This window comes from Panthera tigris, chromosome A2 (assembly GCF_018350195.1).
Source record: "Panthera tigris isolate Pti1 chromosome A2, P.tigris_Pti1_mat1.1, whole genome shotgun sequence".
Lineage (NCBI taxonomy): Eukaryota > Metazoa > Chordata > Mammalia > Carnivora > Felidae > Panthera > Panthera tigris.
The window spans coordinates 113,143,993-113,170,238 of NC_056661.1; the positions used below are offsets into that span (position 1 = coordinate 113,143,993).

Consider the following 26,246-nt stretch of genomic DNA (forward strand, 5'->3'; position numbering starts at 1 on the left):
GCTTTATCTCTTCAGGCTGTGCTTTTTGTCTTTCAGCATGCCTTGTACTTTTTTGTTGAAAGCCAGCTAGGATGTACTGGATAATTTGAAGTAAGGCCAATGGAACTTTAGTGTTAGGTTTTATATTTATGTGACTAGCAGTTAGGCTGCGTGTCATGTTTGCTGTAGCTGTTGCTGTCATAGGTTTCACTTTCCTCTCATATCCCTGCTTTTGTCTGTCTGTGTCCTTGGATTTCCCTAGAAACTCCTTCTTAAATAGTCGGTACCTTGCAGCTCTCTGTTGGAATCCACTGTTACCATACTGGGGTCTGTTGATGCGGTGTGGTGGTAAGGTATTGTGGATGAGAAGTATTCTGCAATACTGTGTAATACTATGATTAAATCTCAGGGCTTCTCTCTTCAGAAGAGTTCATCATTTATTTTTATCTCCCCTTTGTGAGAAAAGAGATTGAGGGGAGGCTGAGTTGTCCAATCATCCTTCTCCCTAGGTCAGGTAAGGCTCTGATAATGTAATTTCCATTGAGGGGGAAGGCTTTTGTTAAGAAAACAGAAAGCTCTTGGATATTTTAAAGGGTTGCTTTCCCCCTGGACATATTTTAAAATAGTTGCTTTTCCCCTTCCACTGCCCAAAGGAGGAGTAGATTTTTTTTTTTTTTCTGGTCTTTACTGTGACAACCAGGTAAGTCTCTTAGAGGCAAATTCACAAAAGTATGGAGGGATTCCTAAGACTGAGGCTCTGACTCCAGCAATTAGCCAATTACTCTGTGAATGTTCGCCATCAGCTGATTGTCTGTATTTACCCATCCCTCTGGCTTTTAGAGTGGCAGTTGACCTGTAACCTTAGTTCTTTGAAGGATGTAAGAAGAGTTGAGGATTAGCTTTTTTCCTTTGTGAGGATGGAAATGATGACTTCCAACTTTTTAGATTTGAAGCAGAAGTTTCTTCCTATAGAATAGGTTCTTCCTATAGGTTCATGATGTTAAATGATTATGACAGACATTCATTCTCTGGACGCTGGAGTGCACCCAGATCTTAACATATTTTGTGACTTGTTTAAAAAAAATGTTTAACGTTCACTTTCGAGAGAGTGCGTATGTGTATGCAAGTTAAGGAGGGGTACAGGAGAGGAGACAGAGGATCTGGAGTGGGCTCTTCACTGACAGCAGTGAGCCCAATGTGGGGCTCAAACTCACAAACCACAAGATCATGACCCGAGCCAAAGTCGGCAGCTCTACCGACTGAGCCAGCCAGGTGCCCCCCTGACTTGTTTTAAAATAAATTTCTAGGGGCACTTAGGTGGCTCAGTTGGTTAGGCATCCAACTTTGGCTTGGGTCATGATCTCACAGTTCATGAGTTCGAGCCCCACGTCGAGTTCTGTGCTGACAGCTCAGAGCCTGGAGCCTGGTTCACTGGAGCCTGATTCAGATTCTGTGTCTCTCTCTCTGCCCCTCCTGTTTGTGCGCGCGCTCTCTCTCTCTCTCTCTCTCTCTCTCTCTCTCTCTCTCTGCCTCTCTCGCATGTGCGTGCTCTCTCTCTCTGTCTCAAAGAATAAATTAATATTAAAAAATTTTTATATAAGTTTTTAAAGAGGATGATTAGTAGATTTTTAATTTTGTATGTTTTTAAGTGTGTTTACTATATATGGTTCCATGAAATTGACAATTAAAGAAACTGCTTACAAACATGAATTTAACCGCCATTTCTCAGACTTTTCTTGGTTTTGTTAGTTGGTTTTGACAAAGCACCAGAATGACTTTAAGATCGAGCTGAAGTATCTGGAGGACGACCTCCTCCTGCGCCTTTCTGCAGCAGAGGGGAGCTTCCTCGACGACACCGAGCTGGTAGAGAGGCTGGAGAGGACCAAGGCGACCGCAGCAGAGATAGAGCGGAAAGTAAGAAGGCCCCAAGGACACCTGGAGGGTCACAGTGCTCCCTTTGAATCCAGTGGTTGGGATCAAAATGTGATCAAACTTGACAGTTTGCTTAAGAGGACTCACTTGTTGTGGATTTAAGGTCATTTAATAAACTGCCCTTAAAAACCAGAATGTGGGGGGCTCTGCCTGGAGCCAGAGGTGGTTGAACTTGTGTCTCTCATAGTTCAGCAGAGATCCTGTCATCCACATGGGACTCTGTGAGGCTGTTATTTTTTCTGAGTGACTAAATCTGAAGAGAATTGGAGCCTGCTGGTTTACATGGTGTAAAATCTAAAAAGGCTTAGCATCCAGCTCTGGCAAACTGACACCTTCCAGTCTCATCACAGGTTTCCTGGTCTGTTGTACATTTTAGAGAAATATTTAGAGCTAAAGTTGTGTTTACAGGCCTTCACTGGCAGGAGAGAGAGAGCAAGGCATGGTCTCCTGCTGTACTCAGATGCATTATTCACCCCGGGAAACAATGACATTTCCTAAGAGCCAGTAAAAATTTTTATTGAGTAGACTTCCTGCTGAATGTCCAACATATGTCCCAACATGTCCTACGTGTGGTAGGCACTTAGGACTTTCACAAGTGTCCATGACCCTTAAAATTCCATTGTGTCAAAGCGGGAGGAATCTCATTTGTTTTCTGCAATATCCTCATTACTTACCAATCTATTAATTACCCAGTTGAGACTGTGTCACCACACATCCTATATGTTTATCTTAATTTAAACAAAGAAACGGAATCCCACATTACTCTGTCCTTTTAAGTAAGTGAATTCTTGGTGGCTCCTAAGTTGGTAAAGATTAGAGCAATTAAGTAAATTAGGTCTTAGCTTTGAAGTTAGCTTCTAATTGTCTCTTAAAATGCCTCTTCCTATCTTCTTAATATATTACTATGTAGGGATTCCCCTTTCTGCTCTATGTTTTATTTCCTTTTATACACAATTATGAAGAATCAAGTCTGTAAAAAAGGTTGGGGGGAAATAAAGCTATCTTAAAAAGCTATAGGAGCAGGGGTGCCTGGGTGGCTCAGTCCATTGAGCATCCAACCTCAGCTCAGGTCATGATCTCATGCTTCATGAGTTCAAGCCCCACATTGGGTCGCTGCTGTCAGTAAAGAGCCCGCTTCAGATCCTCTGTCCCACTCTCTCTTTGCGCCCCCCCCCCCCCCCGCTCGTCTCCACTCATGCTGTCTCTCTCAAAAATAAAAATAAACATTAAAAAAAAAAAAAGGTATGGGACCAGCAGTAGTCCTAGATTTTAAAAAAAAAATTTTTTTTTTAAGTTATTTGAGCCTTGAATAAAAATGAGTATGTTGGTTGTGGTGGTGGAGGTATTGTTCTTTTAATTATCTTTCTGAATGTACCCAGAGGCTAATAGATAAAGATAAACTAAATGGAAATATATGAGCATATGGATCATCTGGTGCAAAGTCAGAGAGTCATCAGAGTCTTCACATAAAGGCTTTTTTAGTAAGCATGGCTATCGGATATATCATTGACCTTGGCTGCTTTCGTATACCTTGTTGACTAATAAAGTTATCAGCATTGAACTGACCCAGCAGACTTGTAAGACCTATCCCAGGGAGGTGATATAGCTGGGTTATTAAACCTGAAAAAGAGAGGGGAGGCAGGAAGGTGACATTACTCAGAACAAATTCTGTGAAACCACAGCCCCTAGTCAGATTTGCTTAATTTGTAACCATAAAACAGCTAGAGTCAGGTCTATTCTCACTGAAAACTCAGTTTATGAAAAAAATTATTTTAAAATATGAATCTAATAATTTTAGAAAAACTCAAGCACATAAATTTCATACATGTTTTCTGTTTTAATACGAATAATTTTTCATTTCAGATATGTCCCTTCCATCACTTGGGTAAGTATAAAGAATATGAAGAGTAAGTGGCCTATGTTGTTTGATCTCACTGTAGGTGATTGAAGCTAAAGAAAATGAAAAAAAAATCAACGAGGCCCGAGAATGTTACAGACCAGTGGCAGCGAGAGCATCTCTTCTTTATTTTGTTATTAATGACCTCAGAAAAATTAACCCCATCTATCAATTCTCTTTGAAGGTATGCTGAATAGGCTAAGAAAAAAATTCAGTTTCATGAGTTCAACTTGTTTCTGGAAGTTTGGAATTTACTTTTAAGCAATTGGTATATATCCAGTAAGGAGTCCTGAGGATCTAGCCAGAAAAAAAAAAAAAAAAAAAAAAAAAAAAGAAATTCTCATTTTCTCTGGAGCTTTTATTTATAATTTTTAATAAGGCTCTGAGATAATTATGTGGCATCATAATACATTTGGTTTTGTTCTTAAACAGAGTCTTGAGTTTATTATATATAAGGGAATTCTCCTTGAGACTCCTATACTTTTTTTGTAAAGCCATAAGTGTCTTATAAAAAGATTACCCATATTATTTTGGTATAGTGGGAGAAAGAGTGAGAGCAACTATTCATTAAGTTCCTCTGTTACATGCAAGACATTTTTATACCTTGGTTCATTCTTAGGCTGAAAACATCTCAATAAAGTATTTTATCCCTATTTTTTTTTTAAACTAACATTTTGAAATAAATTGCTCTGTAATTCACATCATAATTATAAGAGGCAGGATTTGAACTCATGACTATGATCCCAAAGGCCATGCTCTTTACTTTGCATCATTGTACTTCTGGGCACTATTCATTCATGCTGTCGCTCAGTTTCTAAACAAATAGCTATTGAGGTCAATCATGCCAGATGTTGTGCTGGTTACTCAGTGTACAATTTTGAAAAAAACAAATATATGGGGGGGGGGGGGGCGTGTGTGTGTGTGTGTGTGTGTGTGTGTAAAAGTGATAAGTACAATGAGAGAGAATAGTAAAGATGGAGGTGCTGTTTTACTCTTGGTTCAGGGAAGGCCTCTGAGAAGAAGTGACATTAGAGTTGATTCCTATAGAGTTTAGCCATGTATGAAATGTTTGCAGAAAACAAGGATGTGTGGAACATGAACGAGTTTGGGATTCCAGGTGGTGAATGAATGTATGTGGCCGGAGGGTAATTAATGAGTAAGGGAGAAGATGACAAGACAGGACTCTAGAGAGGTGGGGAAGTCTAGATCATAGGAGGCCTCATTGGCCAAATGGGGGATTTTGGATTATAGTTTGTCTGAAAAAAGAAGCCATTGAAAGGTTTGAAGCAGACATCTGATAGAATGACAAGACTGAAAAGTTAATAGACTTGTCATATGGTTTGAAGCTAAAATAATCAATCCTTAGAAATGGACTGGATATGGAAAATAAAGAAGAGGAAAAGAGTCAAGAGTAACTAGCAGGTTTTGGTTTAGGTTTAGGTTATGATCTCAGGGTCATGGGATCGAGCCCCGTGTCTGGCTCTACACTGAGCGTGGAACCTGCTTAAGATTCTCTCTCTCTCTGCCCTTCACCCCCGCTCGTGCTTGTCCCCCTGCCCCTCACTCACTAAAAAAGGAAGGAAGAGAGGGAGGATAGATGAATTGGTAAAGTGAACCCAGCCACAAATAAAAAGAACAATATATTATGCCCAAGTGGAATTTATGCCAGGAATACAAGCTGGTTAAACATTTAAAAAATAACACAAAACAACAGAGAAAAGCCATATGATCCCTTCAGTGGATGCAGTCAAAGAATCTGACAAACTTCAATACCTGGTTAACGTCTCAATGTGAAAAAGGGCATCTACAAAAATCTACAGCTAGTAATATACTTGATGTTGAAAAACTAAATGCTTTCCCCTAAGATCAGGAATAAAAATGTCTTTTCTCAACACTTCTATTCATTACTGCCCTGCAGGTTATCCCCAGTGCAATAATATAATAAAAGGCACAGACATTTTAAAAGAAGGAGTGTCTTTTTTTCACAAATGACTTAATCATGTGTATAGAAAATCTTCAGAAATCTACCAAAAAAAGCTACTACCAAAAAAAGAAGTGAGTTTTTAGCAAGATGGCAGGATATAAAGGCAATACTCAAAATCCATTGTTTTTATATATGAAGAACAAACAACTGGAAAATAAAATTAATACCTCAGTACTATTTACAACAGCTTCCAAATTCACGAAACTCTTAGGGATAATTTTAACAAAACAAATACAAGATCTGTGTGCTAAGTGCTGCAAAAACATTGTTGAAATAGACCATGGAGAGAGATACCATGTTTGTGGATTAGAACACTCAGTGTTATTAAGATGATCTTTGGTCTTTCCAAATTGGTCTGTAGATTCAGTTCCATCTCAGCCAAATCCCTGGAGGCTTTTGAAAAATAGAAATTGGCAAGCTGATTCTAAAATTAAAAGGATTTAAAGGAACTAAATAATTTTGAAAAAGAACAACAAATTTACACTACATGATTTCAGGGCTTGTTATAAACTGATATTAATTGGCCTAAAGAAAAATACCCGAGACAGTTTAATGAAGAAGGGATAGCTTTGATAACAAATGGTGCTGAGAAAACTCGATACCCACAAAGAATAAAATGAACCTTAAACATTACATCACATTTCTTACAAAATTAGCTCAAAATGAATAAGCAAAGCTATGAGATTTCTAGGGGAAAAAATGGGAGAAAATCTTTGGGCTTAGGGTTAGGCAAAGATTTATTAGGATACAATAGAAAGGAAAAAACTAATAAATTGAACCTTATCAAATTAAAAATTTATGGTCTTCAAAAGACATTAAGATAAAAAGGTGAGTTACTATTAAAACCTCTTTCCAATGCTTATATCTAACAAACAACTAATCTCAGAATATATAAAGAAGTTGGACAGCTCAATTAAACAATGAAAGATTTGAACATACATGTCCCGTACTGAGTCATGAGTATTGCTCATAAGCCCATTTTTAAGTGCTCAGTATTCATCAGAAAAATGCAGCGTAAAAGCAGAAAGAAGTATTGCTAGGTACCAAATAGAATGGCTGCGATTTTACAAGACCGACAGTAACAAGTGTTAGCACAGGTACAGTACTGCGACTCTTTCGCGTTGCCAATGAGGATGCAAAGTGGTAAAAACCATTTTGGAAAACAGTCTGGCACTTTCGAATAAAGTTAAACAGAAAGCGATCCCCCATTTTGGCTGCGTGTGGGGGGTAGCTAGACAACAGGCACTAGTTTCCATCCTTTACCAGTCACTTTAAATTCCCCAGGCTTTCAACATGCTGTTCCACAGAGCAATTGAGCAGGCTGACAAGGTGGAGGACGTGCAGGGCCGCGTCTCAGTCCTGATGGAGAGCATCACCTATGCCGTCTTCCTCTACACCAGCCAGGCACTGTTTGAGAAGGACAAGCTCACCTTCCTGTCCCAGATGGCTTTTCAGGTAAGGGAATCAGTCATTTGAAAGCATCCTCAGAACTGAAGTCCTACACCTCTGTTTATTATGTGCTTCACTTGCATTGAAGGGAGGCATGACACCTTTTTTGGAAGCCCTTGGTGGCACGAGGTGAGTTTGAGTTTCCCAGGGTGAGCTTGGACATGTGACAACCTTTCAGTCGGTCCCAGGGTGTTGGTTTGGGTAGGTATGCGCTGTAAGCCACCACATCAGCGATCACCCTGAAAAACAGATCAGTGACAACTTCTCACTTCTTAGGTCTTGTGCAGAGCCTCCTGGATGTTACCAGGGAGATTCTTTCTGGTTTGTTTTTGTTTGTTTGTTTGTTTGTTTGTTTGTTTTCAGGTAGATAGCACACGTCGGGGAGGGGCAGAGGGAGAGGGAGAGGGAATCTTAAGCAGGCTCCATACCCAGTGCAGAGCCCAAATCGGGACTTAATCTCACGACTGTGAGAACACGACCTGCGCTGTAATCAAGAGTTGGATGCTTAACTGACTGAGCCACCCAGGTGCCCGGAGATTCTTTAAGATAAGAATTATGAGTCCACATTTGGATGGCCCTAGGATTTTCTCCGTCCCTTTATAGACCAGTGAATGGGTAAATGAGCTGCAGGTTTCACACTGCCACCTTCAGTGAGACCTGCTATCCTTTTATTTATCTATTTTTCAATACGGACTCCAGCAAAAGACTTTTTTAAATAAAGGTGCCCACAGTAAGAAGAAAACATCGAGGACTACATGCCTAGATGAAATAAGCATGTTGTCCTATTATTAGTTTGTTTGCTCTATACCTTTTTCTGTCAACCCAGTTCTTGATGGAAGGTCATTGCCTGGTCTGCGTTGTGTCCTCCAAAGTGCTTTGTCCGAAGAAGGCATTTTGTAAATACCTGCTGTTAATAATGATAAACTGTTACTTTCAGTATTTTTGGTCATTGTCGATTCCTTTGGGTTATAAATGAATATATAGGTGTAGGTGTTCCATAATGTATGTGATAAACAGGAGCGAGACATTACAAAATTAAATTGTTGTTTGTATACATATTACTCATTAGCAATAAAAGGCCAAGAATGAGAATACATGAGACATGCATACACACATACACACATCTATTTAAAACTTTCTCCTTGGAAGCCATAGATAAATTACAGCTTATCTCAAATCCTGACAGTTTTTGTAAATCAAAGCTTCATATATATGGCAATTATTTATTGAAATAAATTAAATTAAGAACAAATCAATTAATCAAATAGTCTTTTAATGTGTTACCACCCATAATGCATTTTGAAAATATCTAGAGTTTTAAAATAGCATAAAACTCAAAATTTTACCAGTTTAACTTTATATGGTGTTAAAATATTTAGGTTGAAATTTGGGAATATTTCATCCTCCTGTCCCCCTCAAAGATGTTCTTTCTATGGACTTCTTATCAAGTTCATAATGTAGGTGTCTAAAGTTTATTTCTGTTTATACTGTGCTTGTTTAGTTGTATCTATAAAACAGTAATTTCCAATTTTTCTCAATCTCACATATAAGAAAAATATGTCATCTCATATGTCAAACTTATTAAGTTTATTAGATGTTATTTCTATATCAAGACTAATAATATTAGTTCTACCTTATATTTAGTAATTGGGTCCATCATCACCTCAGGCTTTTTCAATTTGTTTAACAAGACCTTTTTTTTTTGTTTTAAAGAAGTCTCTTTAAAAAAAATCTTTTAAAGTTTATTTATTTATATTGAGAGAGACAGAGACAGCACGTGAGCAGGGGAGGGGCAGAGAGAGAGAGAGAGAAAATCCCTAGCAGGCTCCACGCTGTCAGCACAGACCCCAACGTGGGGCTCGAACTCATGAAACTCTAAGATCATGACCTGAGCCGAAATGAAGAGTCGGACCCTTAACTGAATGAGCCACCCAAGTGCCCCTGTATAACAAGTTCTAAGACAAGTTTGAGTTCACAGCAAAAGCATAAATATGAACAAATATTTCATATATTTTGCTAACACTCATGTGTTAAAATTGGAATAAACCAGTCTTCATAATTATTTGCTATTAGATTTTCAGTCAAGGTTTTGAGATCATGGACTTAATCTAAGACTCTTAATTCAGCTTTAGAACAGATACAGACCTATGGAAATCTCAGCAGACTTGGTTCTGTGTATTCAGTCCTATCTGTTAAATGGTGACTACCTCCTGTGCTGTGATTTTGATATAAACTAAGTGACCTTTTTCAATTTTGTGTACCCTAAAGATTTTGTTGAGAAAGAGAGAGATAGACCCTTTTGAATTGGATTTCCTGCTTCGATTCAAAGTTGAACACACTTACTCGAGTCCTCTTGACTTCCTAACCACTCAGTCTTGGAGTGCTCTAAAGGTATGTTAGGAAGACGTTTTGTCACTTTCTAAATCTTATGTCTCAGTTCTCATAAATGTAGAAATGTTTTAAAAGAAATACAAGTGATATATACTATTTCATTTGTAGAGATATGTAATGTGATCTTCTTTAATCCATCTTTGTATTACTAAATTATAAAGTGATTCTTACTTGGAAGTAAAGGAACTTTTGCCCTATTTGTGAGTGGGAAAACTAATAAATATGTATAGTCTGCAGGAACTTCGGTAAAAGTGAAGGAACAGAAGGGAACAATTTTGTCAATTTACCTAAAACCAGTTTCTTTCTTTCTTTTTTTTTTTTTTAAGTTGTTTATTTTTGAGGGAGACAGTGAGGGAGGGGCAGGGAGATAGGAGGACAGAGGATCTGAAGCAGGCTTCACACACCAGTGAGCCCGATGCAGGCCTAGAACTTACAGATCATGACCTGAGCCCCAGCCAGATGCTCAACCAACTGTGCCACCCAGGCGCTCTTTTCTTCTTTATATTTGTCCACTTTTTCCACATAGTTTTGTCAATTACACAACAACACAGTAATTTATTCTCACTATAAAGTGTTTAAGCTGAACAGAATGTTGTCGAGAAAAAAAGCAATGGTTATTCATCAACCTCAGTCATCAATCAATCCTTATCCTATTTTTCTGTCAGAAGATCCTGTTGTTAAGAGTGTATCCTCCTAGACTCAGGGATTCCTTGAAGATGCTCATCATTTGCTAACCTTTGCCACACCCTTTTTCTGAGAAGGACACATTTCTGTCCATTGGAAATAACCATCATCCCTTATTTTTATAGTATAGTTATGTTTATTTTTAATGGAGTTTTTAAATTATTTAGAATTACAAATTCAAGTCCAATTGTTGATCAGTTAGGGCCTCGTTCAAAGGGAGGATGGAAGAAAAAAGTTTTACAACGAATATATTATCATGGTATGGGAAGAAGACGAAGGGAATCAAACCACGAATGGGGATGGAAAAAGGAAGAAAAGGAGCTGTTACTGAAACTGTTGTGAAATGAAGTTATGGGAGAGAGCCAACCCCTAGGAGCTGTGGCATTCGGTAGAGGAACACAGCCACTGCCAAACTATGTCACCACAGGGAAAGAGCTGAGGAAGAAATACCCCTGCTTCTCTCTGCTCCAGCCCTCTAGTCTCTTGCTAGTGCCTCCTCTTGGCCAAACCCAACCAGACCAGAGAACCAGAGAATTTAGTTCAAATAATCCTTAGTGGTCACCCTCTTAGCAGAGCAGAAAAGGGTGCAGAGTGAATCTGGTGAGGAAATGGTGACTATCCAGCACAGCTTGTTCACACAGGATCCAACACATCCGCTAGTCTTTATCTCAAACTGTAAGCTATTTACACCATTCCCATCTGTTCCCCTGTTGTATGTCAGGCAGTAGCCCTGATGGAAGAATTTCGAGGCATAGACCGAGATGTGGAAGGATCTGCCAAACAGTGGAGGAAGTGGGCGGAATCCGAGTGTCCAGAGAAAGAGAAGCTACCGCAAGAATGGAAGAAGAAAAGTTTGATACAGAAGCTGATTATTTTGAGAGCGGTGCGCCCTGACAGAATGACATATGCTCTCAGGTGGGGCAGTTAGCATTCTTGGAAATTCAAGTTAACTTCGAGGACACCTGGTCTTAGGGGCTAGAGTATCTGGTGGAGGCATTTATGGTCCATATTGATGAGAAATGATTCTGCTGAAAATGTGATATTGTAATCACTACTATTGTTGAAACTCACTGAACACTAAACTAGGCTAGTCTCTAGTCAGACTGAGCCCATCTTGCCTGAAAACCTGACTTGTGACATTAGGAGGGGAGACAGGGAACCACTGGAAATATTCTAGCAAGAGAGATGGGTGTCATCAGAGTTCAGAGGCCAGGGGCATGCATTATTCCAGTGCGACTTCCACTGTCTTTATTTAGTGGTGGCGTTTGGGCTCTAAAGATTTTGCCCATCAAACAAAAATGATTTCTTTCAGGAGACGCTAATAGTCTTATAACTTTACTACCGGTGCAATTTAAAGCAGGAACCCTGTCTACATATTCGTCCGTGTGTCCTCTCTCTTTGCCCTCTCGACTCCTAACTGGTAATGTGCTGCTTAATTCGCCCAAGTCACGTTCGCCTCTGAATTTACCAGAGTTCTCACCTTCCTTCCTAACAACGGCATTCACGCACCTCAGGTTTTTCTCCTCCACTTTGTTCAGCTAATTTCCCCTTTGCAGAAGCCACTGCATACCCTACTTTACAAGTTAATTCTGCTTAGTAGTAGTACTTACTTTCTGCTAAATCTGATGCTGCTGGAAAATAATCCCTGCTTAATTGAGCTTCCCTGTGTTAGAAACACCCCAAAAAGCATTTGTATATTCATGAGAAGCCCAGCAGGCCGGAAAATTGCACTGTGGCAAATCTAATGAACTGTTAATAAGTAATGGGGGATCTGGCAGGAGATTTGGGGGATACAAAGCCACAGGCAGGCAGCTGGTGGTACTCAGAGGGGGGTCTCTGTAGCCCCCAAAATGGAACGTAGGCTTCTGATTTTTAGAGCTTCTAAAGCAGGGAGGGATTTCACTGACACTAATGCATTAGAAATCTAGCTGGATTTATATCGTTGTGTAAAAACATCCCATGTAATGAACATGGTTAGCATCCTTCCTGTGCCTATGATTTAAGCTGATCCAAGTTGTAGCCCTTTTCAAGGTCATGAGCATTGATCGTGTCTTTTGCATTATTCTTTTTTATAGGAATTTCGTGGAGGAAAAACTGGGTACAAAATACGTGGGGAGGACCAGATTGGACTTAGTTAAAGCATTTGAAGAAAGCAGCCCAGCCACTCCAGTTTTCTTCATTCTGTCTCCAGGGGTGGACGCCCTTAAAGACCTAGAGATCCTTGGTGAGGGGCCAGGAGGCTTGCCTTCCCACCCTCCCCCTTGCCCACGGCCCGCCTGACCTTCTCTCCGTTCACAGTTACCTTAGTTTCTTCCTCTCTCTCTCTCTCTCTCTCTTTCTTTCCTTTTTCATTTGTTGGAGATTGAGTACATGGAAAATGTAAGGCTAATAACACTGTAGTCTGAAGAAATGTTCAAACGGAACATTCCTCTGGTTGGCATAATGCAAGTTTCCTTTGTACTGTTTTCCACCTTTTGACTATATAAGGGCCAGAGGGCAATTTTCTCCATGCTAGTGTAATCTTGTGCCCCCTGTGACTAAATAGTGGTCATTAGAGCAAGCCTATTCGATTGTGCAAGGCACTGTCGCTTTGTGCTCTGGATTACTATTCCCCACAGCCCGCGCCGAGAGTACCAGGTTAATAGAGCTGTGACCTGACTGTGCTCGATTCAAGCATGGCCACAAGGTGAGAGGCTCCTGCATTTACCCAATGAGCCAATTTGTTCAAAAAATGATGTGATATCTACCACATGTTGCTCCTTTTTATGAGGGAAATGCTTTTCTACTCCTGCAAGAGTTAATAAAGCTCAGTAACAATACTTGCCATCTATCAAAATGTCAAAAGCTTCATTACCATAAAACCAGAGGAACTTATTTCCACAGGCTTAGCTAATGCTCATAAGGAGGCAGCTGTTGAGAGCTCAAAATGCTGCTTGTTGAAACGACCGAAGTTTAGTTTGGCTTCTTTAGGAGAGTGACCTAGAAGGTGGCAGCAGTCACCACAGACAGACCCTGGGCCTCAGAATTCCACACCCTTCTCATCTATCCTTGATTCACTCTTCCCCTCACCGTGTTGTACCCTCTCACAGGCAAAAGACTCGGGTTTACGATAGACTCGGGAAAATTCCACAACGTGTCTTTAGGACAAGGCCAGGAGATGGTGGCAGAAAAGGCACTGGAGAAAGCTTCCAAAGGAGGACACTGGGTCCTACTCCAAGTGAGTATTCCCTCTTTTCGGACAATGCTGGGACTGAACACGGGGGAGGGACAGCGCAGAGTTGTCCTGACCCACAGGAATGAGCCTTCCTCATGACATCTGGTGATTTGCCGAGTCTTGGGGTTCTCTCAGTGTCCATGACACCTCCACAGGTGATAAGAGACTCTGCTTACAAGGATACCTATCATATTTGGAGGGATTTTCTAGCCATTGTGCTTTAAAATTAAAAATATTACAGGGAATCCTCTTATCCTCTTGACTTACAGATATCTGGAATACTCCAGTAGTGCTTCAGGATGAACAGGCTTGTATAGATTGCCAAGGCCTGTGTCCTAAAACCTCACATTTGTGAGTTGCTTTTAAAGTTAACAGAGCATTTTGGGGACGTCTGAGTGGTTCAGTCGGTTAAGTGTCCAACTCTCGATTTCAGCTCAGGTCATGATCTCACGGTTTGTGGGTTCAAGCCCCACGTCAGGCTCTGTGGTAACCTCATGGAGCCTGCTTCAGATTCTCTTTCTCCCTCTCTCTCTCTGCCCTTCCCCCACCTGCTCTCTCTCAAAAATAAACATTAAAAAAAAAAAAAAGCAAAGCTGACAGAGCATTTTTGCATTTATTACCTCATACAACTCTGACTCTGCCCCTAAATTGTGTTACATTTCCTTTGTTTGTAAGTTAAGGGGACTGGAGTCGATAACCCCTTTATCCCTTCTAGTGCTAGCATTACATGGGTCTTTGACTCTAACCCACTGTCCTCCCAGGTGGCTCCCTCAGCTGGGGATTCTAGCAAGAACCCAGGAACGAGTGGAGCTCAGGCAAGCTTTAGGGGGCACGTGGGAGCCATCCTGACTCCTTCTCCAGCAAGGCATGCCGGCTGTCTCATCCGGTCTGGAAGTAGCCATTTAATTGGCAGCCCAGTGAACCTAAAGTTTCTCATTCGTACCAGATCCTTTGCAAGGATACATGATCTCTAATCATTACAGCAAAGCTGCCAGGATCGGTGTTGTCCTCCCATTATGAAGAACAAAAGCGTGAGCTTTGGAGTGGTCTGGAGAGTCTCAAGGCCACGCAGCTGCAGAGCAGCAGGGCTGGTATTCAAGTTCAGGTCTGTTTGGTGGCAAGCACCATTTTTTTTTCTGCTAGCTTGTGTGGCCACCCTGGCAGAGATAGGACACTGGCCTCCCTCAGTGCCTCCAGGATCCAGGGTTGATGCATTTTGAGTTTCTACTGAAATAAAATTGGATGCACAAAGAAGCTGCCCAGGGTCCAAGCAGAACATAACCCTCCGGGAGAGTAACACCCACTGCTTAGGTGATACTTCAGTAAGGTGACTTGGGGTAGGGGTTACCCTCTGAGGCTCACAAAGTCAGCCAGGTAACGGTGGAGGGTTTATTTTTTCAGAGATGGAAGTTGTTGCTCTGACAGTTGGGTAGATGCTGAGATCTTCCTGCCAAAGTAAGTTCTTTGAGAATTCTCATGTGTCCAGCATCTCAGACTAGGAAGAAACTAGGAGGGGTATGGTCATCCTCAGGAGATGGTAGTATTCAAAGTAAAATGTTTCTGTTATTTTTCTCTCTATGCCAAGTTGCCATTTGCCCCCAAAATTCAAGTTGTAAGTTTTACCATAAAAAAAAAAAAAAATCTCAGAAGACCTCGTCTCGTGAAGGATCTGCTTTTGGTTATCTGTCCCAGATGTTTGATTTTTGTTCTTAGTGGTAAACTAGTAATTAAGAATGTAACTTTTTAGCTGTTCCTCTCTGGACATAGAATAATTGGAGAGGAGGGATTGCCCCAGGCTTTGGCCATTCTAATTTCTGGAGGTTTCTAGTATCTCTTTGCCATCTAAAAGAGAAGTAGGACTTTGAATAAAGAGGTGACCAGCATGATGAGAACTCATTATATTGTTTGTAATGTACGTTAAATTGTACCAGCATAGGCACATGATTTGTATGCACATGTTAATAAGCTCTTAACCAAACTCTACACTAGTCAGTTACTGTGATGAGATAGAGCCCTTCGAGGGATGTTTAGCTAGCATTGTATCAGAAGCCCATACTCCAGAGAAAACTATTACATAGGTATCAGGGTGGTAGCTATCTATATCTCAGATGTACACCATATGGTTTGTAAATTGACATAACGGATTTTAAAAATCTATTCTTATGGGCAAAGTAGATGGTTTCCAAGATACATGGATTGGCTAAAAATGTTGCACAGGCGTTAGTGCCCTGGGACAAGCAAGCACAAGAATCCAGCCAATTGCAAAGCCAAGATCCCCACGAATGACTCCCAGGCTGGACTCCAGAGTGTGCCTGTGTTGAGAGGTGGCTCACCTGGTGATGGTTTTCTTCCCTGACCAGAGTTGCTGCCTAGAATATTTTTACATTTGTTTCAAGTAAACTTCTCAAGTAAGGTATTGTTGTAGTCCATAAGATAGAGAATTAGGTCATATTTGAGCTTGCAAAACAGGTTTTATTGTTCTTTTGTTTCTGCTTACTTGTGTGAGTGGCACGGTCAGGTGTGAGAAGTACTCTTGCCGCAATCTAGTAGCAACCGTGGAAGCCAAGAGTCTCAGAGCCCTGACTTACTGATAAGCTTGCGAAGGTTGCCAGACCACAGTATCACAGAGCAGGTGACTTCATCAACAGAAATTTAATTTCTTACAGTTCTGAAGGCAAGAAGTCTGAGACCAAGTGGACAGTAGGGTTGGTTTCTTCTGAGGCCTCTCTCCTCGGTGTGTAGATGGTTGTCTCGTCCCTGTGTCTCCATGTGGTCTTCCCTCTGTGTGTGTCCTCATCACCCCTTCTCATAAGGACACAAGCAATATCCGATTAATTGTTGCATCTAGTCTTAATTACCTCTTTAAAGACCTATTCCAAATACAGACATATTCTGAGGTACTGATGGTTAGGATTTCAACATTTGCCAAAGGAAAATAGCCTAATAATGTGAACAACTGAATGGGCATACGTCTTTTTACAACAGAACCGTTTTCAAAGAAAGATACCTATTTGACTATTCCATTACCTATTTGCCTTTCTTATTTTTTTGTGGGATTTTTTTGTAGCTGTTATAATCTTAAATGTTTCTGTTTGTTGGAAATAATTATATATTCCTGGGGGTGATGTTTCAATCACTATTTAAGGACCTCTCCAGAACCAGAGAGCGTGTGAGGGTATGGCCTTTATACTTCTCTCACAGCATCAACTACCATGTACTCTGTGGGTATTTAGTATTGGAGGATTATGAATCACAAAGCGGAAAATCAGGAAGTGATAGTGGTGACATCTGTTTCATGATTTTTGACAGCTCTAGGGTTTAAGAAAAATCATGCTAGGAATCCGCAGAGCATCTTAACAAGGAGTGATTTCTTTTTCAGCTAGCCTTTCACCCCTCACATCCTTTGAGTTCATGTACTAATGATAGGAGTTGAATAGAGGAGGTTTGCATCAGAAACATTGAAGTGGGTGATCAGGTACATTGCTAGCTTTTAGTTTTTATACTTTACTAAACTAACCAGATAGGTCTCAGTAATTGAGTTTAAACTGTAACAATGAAAATTATCAGGAACTCCATCTCAAAGGTGATTGGTGGGTGTTGGATGTGGGTAAGTGTTGTTGGAAGGAGATTTGGGTTAACAAAAATAACCTATGGTGATTTGGAGCCCTAAATGTGTTCAATGTACAGGTGTATTTTGCTGTTTGGTTTTGTTCCCTAACATGATAATAAAGGAAAAATTAAATCCTTTAATTTAATACATTAAATTTATATATAGGAAATATATATACATTTATATATAGGAATATGTTGTGATCCCATAATTTAAGTAATATCCTTTAGTTTCACAGGAGTTATGAGCCATACTGTTTTTCAGAATGTCCATTTGGTAGCCAAGTGGCTAGGAACCCTGGAGAAACTCCTTGAACAATTCAGCCAAGGAAGCCACAGAGATTACAGAGTTTTCATGAGTGCCAAATCTGCACCTACACCAAGTGAACACATCATCCCTCAAGGACTCCTGGAAAATTCCATTAAAATTACCAATGAACCCCCCACAGGGATGCTGGCCAATTTGCATGCTGCCCTCTACAACTTTGATCAGGTAAGGAAGCAGAAGCCTGGTCTGACAGTGGTCAGGGTCTTCTCACAAAACCATGGGGCCATTATCTACTCAGGTGTCTTGTGCAGAGAGATGAAGTGAAATCTCAGAGTGTGTTTTAATCTCTTGAAAGGATCACCTGTCACTGCCTATTCCAGTGACCAAAAAAAAATCTGTGTTTTGCCATAAAACTACAGGCCACATGTTTAAGGAGAGTAAATTACATCCCTTTCTGAGGAACCTACTTATTGAAGACAAACATGGTAGGCTGGTATCTCCTAGCACAGGAAGAGGAAGAGCCATCATTACTCCTGTTAATGTTCTTGAGAGTGACAACAGTAATTACTTAGGAAGAATTTCAGTATAATATTTAATGCTTTAGATCTGGTTTTGATGTGAGTAAACTTAAACCATCTTTTCAGATTATATCCATGTTGCCTTCTTACTTATATCTTTGTTTCCATCTAAAATAAATTAATAAATATACTTTGATCATCATTATTCTCCTTGTCCAAATTATCACATCTATCTATTCAAGTCTTTTAAGCAAGTTTCCTTTGTGGTTGTGTCTCTGAGTTCCCATTCCCTCTGATTTCCCACCCTGGGGAAACAGTATTCTTATTCGGAGAAGTAGAATGAATTCCAAAGAGAAAATACATAAGATTTGGTGGTAAATATTAAGCTTCCTGTTAGAAATATTATGATTCTGTATGAAGTATGCTTCACTTTTTCATCAGTATCTTCGGGCCACCTTAGATTATACTTTTGAAGAATACAGTTAATTACCTAATTAAATAATTAATGTATAGCCTATGTAAACACAGTAGACTGTGTAAATCAAAGGTACTTAAAAAATCTTGTTGGATCTATTATATATATTCAGTATATTTTTTGGTGAACTCTGGCAGGCATGTATTTTTTTTTATCTATCAGTTTATAGTTTCTGAACACTTAGGACATTCTCAAGCTCTTTCACAAAGCTAGTACAAAAGAGGATTTTTTGGATATATTTATATAGGATTTATCCAGCCCCCTTGAACAGTTGTCTGTATTTGTGAAAAGTGAGCATTTTATGAACAAATAAGCTTCAGCCCACCTTTTTGTGTGTGTGTGTGTGTGTGTTTTTTTTTTTTTTTTAGTAAGGACCTCTCTGACAATCTAATAAAACTAGGGATACTCTTCCCAGGGACATACACATTTAAAAATTTGTTGCACCCCTGAAACCCATGGAGGAGGGGAAGAAAAAAAAAAGAGGTTAGAGTGGGAGAGAGCCAAAGCATAAGAGACTCTTAAAAACTGAGAACAAACTGAGGGTTGATGGGGGGTGGGAGGGAGGGGAGGGTGGGTGATGGGTATTGAGGAGGGCACCTTTTGGGATGAGCACTGTGTGTTGCATGGAAACCAATTTGACAATAAATTTCATATATTGAAAAAAATAAAAAAAATAAAAAATAAAAAAATAATAAAAATTTGTTGCATATAATCATAGGAGAATCCTTTCTCCTGTTCTCATTTATTCATTAAAGTATTGGTTCTTTTGACTATTATTTGGAAGGCCACTGAGATTAACTGAACTTTACATTTACTGGAAAGACTCTTACATACTTCAAGAGGAAATATTTATCTAGTAGAAAGGACCCTCCGAAATATTAAGACTAAATTTGATCATAAGTGACAAAAACAAAGATAATCAAAGTTATTCATTTAATGAACTTCCTATCAAACCTGCTATAGCCAAAACCAAACCAACAAAAACTCTAAAGAAAATCTAAAAATTTTAGAATAGTCTTTTATGAATGCTGACCTGTCATGTTAGAAAACAAAATGTGGTTTTACTCACATGATGCAATTCAGGGGTGTTCACCTGTACTCCCTGGTCATCTGTGAATAGGTTCCCAGTGCCCTTTAATCAGTAAGAATTATGGTTGGCTACCTATGAAAGAAGTACAAAAAACAACAGTGGCTTAAAAAAGGTTAAAATATTTCTGTCACATGAGGATTCTGGAGGTAAGTCATTCAGAGTTAAGTGTGTCACACAAAGTTATCAGTCTAGTTGTTTTACAGTGCACTGTTTCTAGAATGGGCTTGCCAGAGTCCCAGGTGGCAGTCCCCATGTCGATGTTCCTGACAGTAGGATAAAAGCCAGAACAAAGAAGATGACCATGGATATGTGTTTGCTTTCTTTTAAGGATGCTTCCTATGAGTTAATACACAGTATTTCTCCTTTCACCTCACTGGTCATATTGAGTCACATTGTGTTCCCTAGCTGCAAGAGAGGCTGGGAGAAGTCCATTTACCTTGGACAGCCATGTGCCCAGCTCAAAGTTGGCAGTGAGACCTTTTAGGACAGGCAACTAGTGATCTGTATCACAGACTTGCCACTTTCCCAAGGCTACTTGTATCATCGTGGGTGTTCTGTGTTGCTGCCATGGTCTTAGGTAGCTGAAGCCTGTGACATGGACCTTGGGTACTCATCCAGGTTAGGGAAACAAGTCACAGTCACCCATGTTGTCTGGGTGTCCTTCTCGGTTGAGAAAAGCACCCAAGGGATCCAGACAAATGAACTGTTTTGTTTGGGTGTTTTTATGTTTTTACGTGTTTTAATATTCAAATCAAATTAAATGTGTATTTTTAATCTTACCCCCAAATCAGAATTTACCTCTGAACTTTGATATGTGTGTTAATAAGGAACAAAGTTTAATATTAGTCCTTTATTGGGGTGCGTGGGTGGCTCAGTTGGTCAAGCGTCTAGCTCTTGATTTCAGCCCAGGTCATGATCACGCTGACAGCGCAGAGCCTGCTTGGGATCCTCTCCCTCTCCCTCTCCTCTCTCTGCCCCTCCTCTGCACATGCTCTCTCTCTCAAAATAAATAAATAAACTTTAAAAAAAATTATTCCTTTTCGGAGCATTCCAGAATATCTTTGTAAAGGCAATTGTTAAGTGACCAAGATGTAAAAAACTTTCTTGTGGGATGCTGCTTCCCTATGTATCTCAGCTCAGTAGCACCTGCGTTTTGAAGATGTGCTAAGGGAATACTGTTTGGACTCTTTTCATACCCAGATAATAACTACATTTTTTTTTAATTTTTTTTAACGTTTATTTATTTTTGAGACAGAGAGAGACAGAGCATGAATGGGGGGAGGGTCAGAGAGAGGGAGACACAGAATTGGAAGCAGGCTCCAGGCTCCGAGCTGTCAGCACAGAGCCCGATGCAGGGCTCGAACTCGTGAACCACAAGATCATGACCTGCGCCGAAGTCGGACACTTAACCGACTGAGCCACCCAGGTGCCCCAATAACTACATTTTTAAAGTCAGAGTATAGATTTCTTTTTCTGTAAGACTTACAGCAGAAACAAATAATTGGTAGCTTTGCATGTAAAATTGGCATCTGTATGCACAACCCTGTTATGTGTGTGTGGATGCCTGTTCTGTATTCACAGTGCTATTTGCATATTTTCTGATATTAATTTGCTCATCATTTGGTTTATAAAAATATGATTGACCTGAAATGTAGAGTGTTAGGTAGAGTCATACTTTTTCCTAATTAGAAAAGCTTGCTTCATATTTTCTTCCAGTGGCATTTGTATTATCAGAGCATAATGAGCATTAAGTTGTAATTCTTTAGTGCTGAGGATAAAACTAAATCAATTATATGAAATATAGATGGAATTAATGTACTTGATTATTATAGGATCTTCATTTCCTCTGGACTATATGTAATTTAGGGAGGAGTTAGGCTTGTTAGATCATAATTCCTAAGTAAAAGTTTGATGCTTCTGTTTCGTCTCCTAGAAGTTTTTTACATTTAAAACCAGTATATTTTGAGGGGCGCCTGGGTGGCTCAGTCAGTTAAGTGTCCGACTTCATCTCAGGTCATGATCTTGTAGTTGGTGAGTTGGAGTCCCACCTTAGGCTCTGTGCTGTCAGTGCAGAGCCTGTTTGGTATTCTCTGCCCCTCCCCCACTCCCATTCATATTCGCGCTCTCTCTCTCTCTCTCTCTCTGTCTCAAAAATAAACATTTAAAAATACCTAAACAAAACTAATATATGTTTATATTCTTCAAGATTAATTCCAATTTTGTGGTTTCTATTTTCTTCTCTCACAAGTTTGTCTTTTATTTCGTGTTTAATTGTGGAAATGTTATGTTTAATGATCATAGATTTTCAAGCCCCATAAATTACCTAGAAAAGGCTCAGTGCTTTAGTATGTCCTAATGATTTAGTTGGGTGTGCACTGTGGGTGGCCTCGCCAGTTCTAGAACTATATCTGGTAGTAACCCAGAATTCTGATGATAGTTAGAAAGGAACTAAAAAGCTTCTTCTAGTCTTGGAACAAGAGGACAAATCTTGTCTTGGTTTAGACTTACACTAGGAGTTGCCTGAGAGACCACCTCTGAACTCCCACCCTGAAGGTGCTAAATATACTTGGTAGATGGCCCGGTTGTCAGATCCAAATGTGGACTGGCTGTAATTTGACCATTTTAAAGGACAAAGCAAGAAGATGAATCTCTGGCCTTATCTTCCTCTACTGCCCAACATCAATTGAAGTAATCCTTGTTGGCCTCACAGAACTGCCAAATGTGAGAATAAAGTACTACTCCCTTTAAGCCAAAGAGTGGATGCCTGTTGTACACCTTTTAATTTCATGGCTGTGGGAGCCATAACCATGTCAGCATGCCAGGATTTAATTTTCCCTCTGTGATTAAAAAAAAAAAAAAAAAAAAAACACAAGTTACAAATCTAGCCTACAGGGTGTGTGTTATCCAATCTTCCATGTGCCATTCTCTCAACCCAGCAATGAATTCTACTTTTAAGTTCATTGGAAGGAAACCATTTGTCAGGGTGATTATATTAGTTCAGGTACAGTACAAAATTCCAGTGATCCAAATGAGGTAACCTCTCTCCCATATAGTTGGCAGCTCTCTTTCATGAGGTCAGGCACACACCCGGGCTGGTAGGTGCCTCTACCATAACTCACTCATGGCTTCCATGGTTGGCTAGTCATCATCATTTCTAGCCCACAAAAAAGGAAAAGAGTGACAACCAGGGCGAGCGATTTCCTTTTAAGTAAATGGCATGAACATTGTACACATCACTTCTGCTCAAATTCTGTTGGCAAGAACTTGGTCATATGGCACATCTGGTTTCAAGAGAGGATGGAAATCGTTTTTTGATGGGTGGCCATGTGCCCAGGTAATCTGTATTACTATGAAGCCCCGGGAAATGCAGGGCTGAGGTTAAGTAGTACCCTGCTACGCTGATGAAACTAAGATGGTGTCCTTTGGCCATCTAGATTTTTCAAGGAGAATTTTGCAGGGGAAAATGATGTCAAGCAGTATTATCACTGCTCAAAATGAATGGTCTCATTTTCTAGTGAATTTAGAAGCAGTCAGTAAAATAACTGAAGCAAAGTGAAAGCATTTGCCTTAAATTAACAGACTGGCGAACGCCAAATGGTCAGTCTCCTATTACCCCCTCATAGGATGGGCAGCCATGCTTAAAACTGCATGTTACCCCTGTCCGAGATCTCCTGCCAAGTTTTGTGCAAGATTATCGAAAACTCAGACCCTTGCCCTTGGAAACCATACAGAGGGAGAATCAACGATTTTTCTTCTCTCCCAGGATACACTTGAAGCGTGCTCCAAGGAGCAGGAGTTTAAAAGCATCCTCTTTTCTCTGTGCTACTTCCACGCTTGTGTCGCTGGGAGACTAAGGTTTGGCCCCCAGGGCTGGAGCCGCAGCTATCCTTTCAATCCTGGAGACCTCACCGTCTGTGCAGGCGTCCTCTACAACTACTTAGAGGCAAACCCTAACGTAAGTGCCAGTGGTCAGATAACCTCTTCCAAAGAGTGTACTGAATCTGTCAGTCTTTGGCCACTATCAAATGGACCGTAATTTCTCTTCTGAAGCTATTATTGAAATAGCTGACACTATATATGCATCTTCTGCCAAGTGTGAAAAGAAACCAGATCAAAGGTTTTCCAGCAGTGGATGCTCGAACTTCATAAGATAGGTCAAACCAGTTCTACATCAGCAGCTTAGTGCATAAAAAAAAATGTCCTTCATTATGTTAACAAAAACAGTGGTTTACATGTGCATATATGCCAGATTCATTAGGCAGGTAATGAAGCATTTGCACAAATGTAATTACATACAGCAATTCTGACAGTTCATAACACTGCATTAATAATCACTACAATTAGTTCTTATGATGGAAGCAATTTACAGCGCGTCACATGTATAAATAATGGTGCATTTCCTGCATATGTCATTATTATGTATTAAGGATGCCACCTTGTTGTGACTTTCTCAGTAATGTTCCCCTTGATTGGAAGTTAAAGGTAGATGAATGATTTTATTTCATAGCTAAAATGTGTTTTACAGGTGGGGATGGGAATGCCTCATCAAGAACATTTGTGCAAACTCTTGTAAACCCAGTGATTGGATTTTCCAAACGGAAGAACCATTTGTAAGGATTTTCTGGCTTAGTCTTCACAAAAGAAACTTTTTCCATTAAGTTCAATCTGTTCAAATTGAGATCTGTTTGTCAAAAACTACTGGGTGTTGTGCTCTGGACAACAACACCGTTCTATAAGTTTCTAGAACTCCTCCATATTTCTGTGTCTTAAGGTTTGCTTTATGTTCTTCTGGTAGCCGTTGTTACAATTTTTGTTATCAACTCAGTTTTCTCAAGCTTTAGAGGTGATTTGACTGCTATCAAAATAGGTACACTTAGTATATCATGTGGGTTGCTCTCCCAAACAACATATTTTGAGCAGGTTGTAACCACAATATATGGTTTTAATATGGTATGTGATGATCAACATTCCATATCTATCATTTTTTAAATGTATAAAATTTGAGCGTATTTTGACTTTCCTAATAAGTAATATTCTGTGTTGATCTTACCACGTTTTCTTTACAATGTCACATGTAAGGTTGGCTACTACAATAGTTCTGGCTAGAAAGTGAAATGGACCACTTAAAACTTTCATCCAAGTCCATACTGAGGCTGAGACAAAGAGTATTATCCCACTTCAGCTGAATCCTATTCACAGGAGAGTTCAAAATGAAGGGGAGAAGGAGAGGAACAGATTCCTGTCTCTCTCCAGCTCTCACATCCTGAGAGGTGGCAACCCCAGGGAGCCAAGTGGGTCCTGTCTGCCACTGCCCCCAGTGGTGTTCCTGGATCAACACAGCTTTCGGATTTTGACACCCTTTGCTCTCTCAGATGTCTAGACCCAAGTCATTTACCACACATGGTGAAGCAAGTTACCAGGATTTGGGAGTTAAGTTATTATGTACACGGAGTTAGGTGGTACAAAGTGCCCTTTTCAGGAAGGTGTATGTAAAAAAGAATAGTTCCCTGGCTGATTAAAATCTTGAGGGAGATCTATATCAGATGGTAGAATGCCTAATGGGTATTACTTCAGCGTACTCAGAGAAATGAAATGGAGAGGTCTTCATTTCCCGTCCGTTTCAGAAGGACAGTATGGAAGGTGCCCGAAGGGAGCATGGTACAGTCCACTCACCTCTCTCATGGCTCACTCACATCAGACCGGCTTAAAAGAAAGACATATTTGAGGTCCATTTGTTCAAATTCAAATAAACTTGTAGCAAGTACATTGGAATAGTTGAAGCAATTTTACTTGTTCTGTCACATCATGCAACAAATGAAGGCTATAATTAAGTTTTTACTTGAACTGTTGGGAGGCAATCTACTGCCCTTGAGGGTATAAAGGTTCCTGTCTAGAAAGGCTTCATCACAGACTGGCATGTTTTGCAAACCCAGAGGAAGCTAAAGGGGGGCAGAGAGAGGCTTCAAATCCCGTGAAGCCAAATAAAGAGATACCGTTATTTCTTGAATACCACATGGTACAATCATTAGTTCCAACCCTCAGAACAGTCATGTAGGCCAGTCATGCCATAAACCCAGCCCTCACATCAGTCTGTAGCAAGGGGATTGGTCTGCCTGGATTTTTGCAAGGTAATAGAGGTGTAAATGCACCCCAAATTCAGATTGTGTAGCATTTTCTTTCTTTGCCTAGATGAGATCATAAAACCTGCTCTAAATCAGATCATAAAAACATGTCATACCTGAAGGGCCCTGCAAAGTTATACCTTTTCTTAATTTTTAGATGAGATATTGAATGTTTAAAGTTTACCTACATGACATGTTCTAGGAGCAATTGCTTTAAAATCTGCATCAAAAGTTCATTGTTGGGGTGCTTGGGTGGCTCAGTTGGTTAAGCATCTGACTTGGGCTCAGGTCATGATCTCACAGTTCATGGGTTCGAGCCCCACACTGGGCTGCGAACTGACAGTGTGGAACCTACCTGGGATTCTTTCTTTCCCTCTCTCTCTCTCTGCCCCTCGTCCGCTCGCAGGAGGACACGCATAAGTGCGTTCTCTGTCTCAAAATAAATAAGCTTTAAATCACACTTCCTTTTAAAAAAAAGTTCAGTATTAGTGACTTTTCACTGAATGTATTAAAACACACTGAAAATAATTCTCTCAAATTCTATGGAGAAACCTAAACAATTTCTAAACCTCTTTTAAATGTTCCTGTTGATGGGGATTTGAGGGAACACTGTGTTAGAGGGGTTTGTAGAGAG

At 40.0% G+C, this 26,246-nt stretch overlaps 1 protein-coding gene across 4 annotated transcripts in view; it reads left to right on the plus strand.

The window, feature by feature from the left end:
• Positions 1–26,246, plus strand: part of DNAH11 (dynein axonemal heavy chain 11) — a 356,336-nt gene that overhangs the window by 301,794 nt on the left and 28,296 nt on the right. For all 4 annotated transcript variants that reach the window (XM_042967928.1, XM_042967929.1, XM_042967930.1 and 1 more), the window contains 9 exons: positions 1,729–1,893; positions 3,852–3,992; positions 7,077–7,247; positions 9,510–9,632; positions 11,038–11,231; positions 12,392–12,540; positions 13,406–13,533; positions 17,405–17,632; positions 23,254–23,445. In XM_042967928.1, the coding sequence (XP_042823862.1) occupies positions 1,729–1,893; positions 3,852–3,992; positions 7,077–7,247; positions 9,510–9,632; positions 11,038–11,231; positions 12,392–12,540; positions 13,406–13,533; positions 17,405–17,632; positions 23,254–23,445 (1,491 nt within the window). The remainder of the gene's footprint in view (positions 1–1,728; positions 1,894–3,851; positions 3,993–7,076; positions 7,248–9,509; positions 9,633–11,037; positions 11,232–12,391; positions 12,541–13,405; positions 13,534–17,404; positions 17,633–23,253; positions 23,446–26,246) is intronic.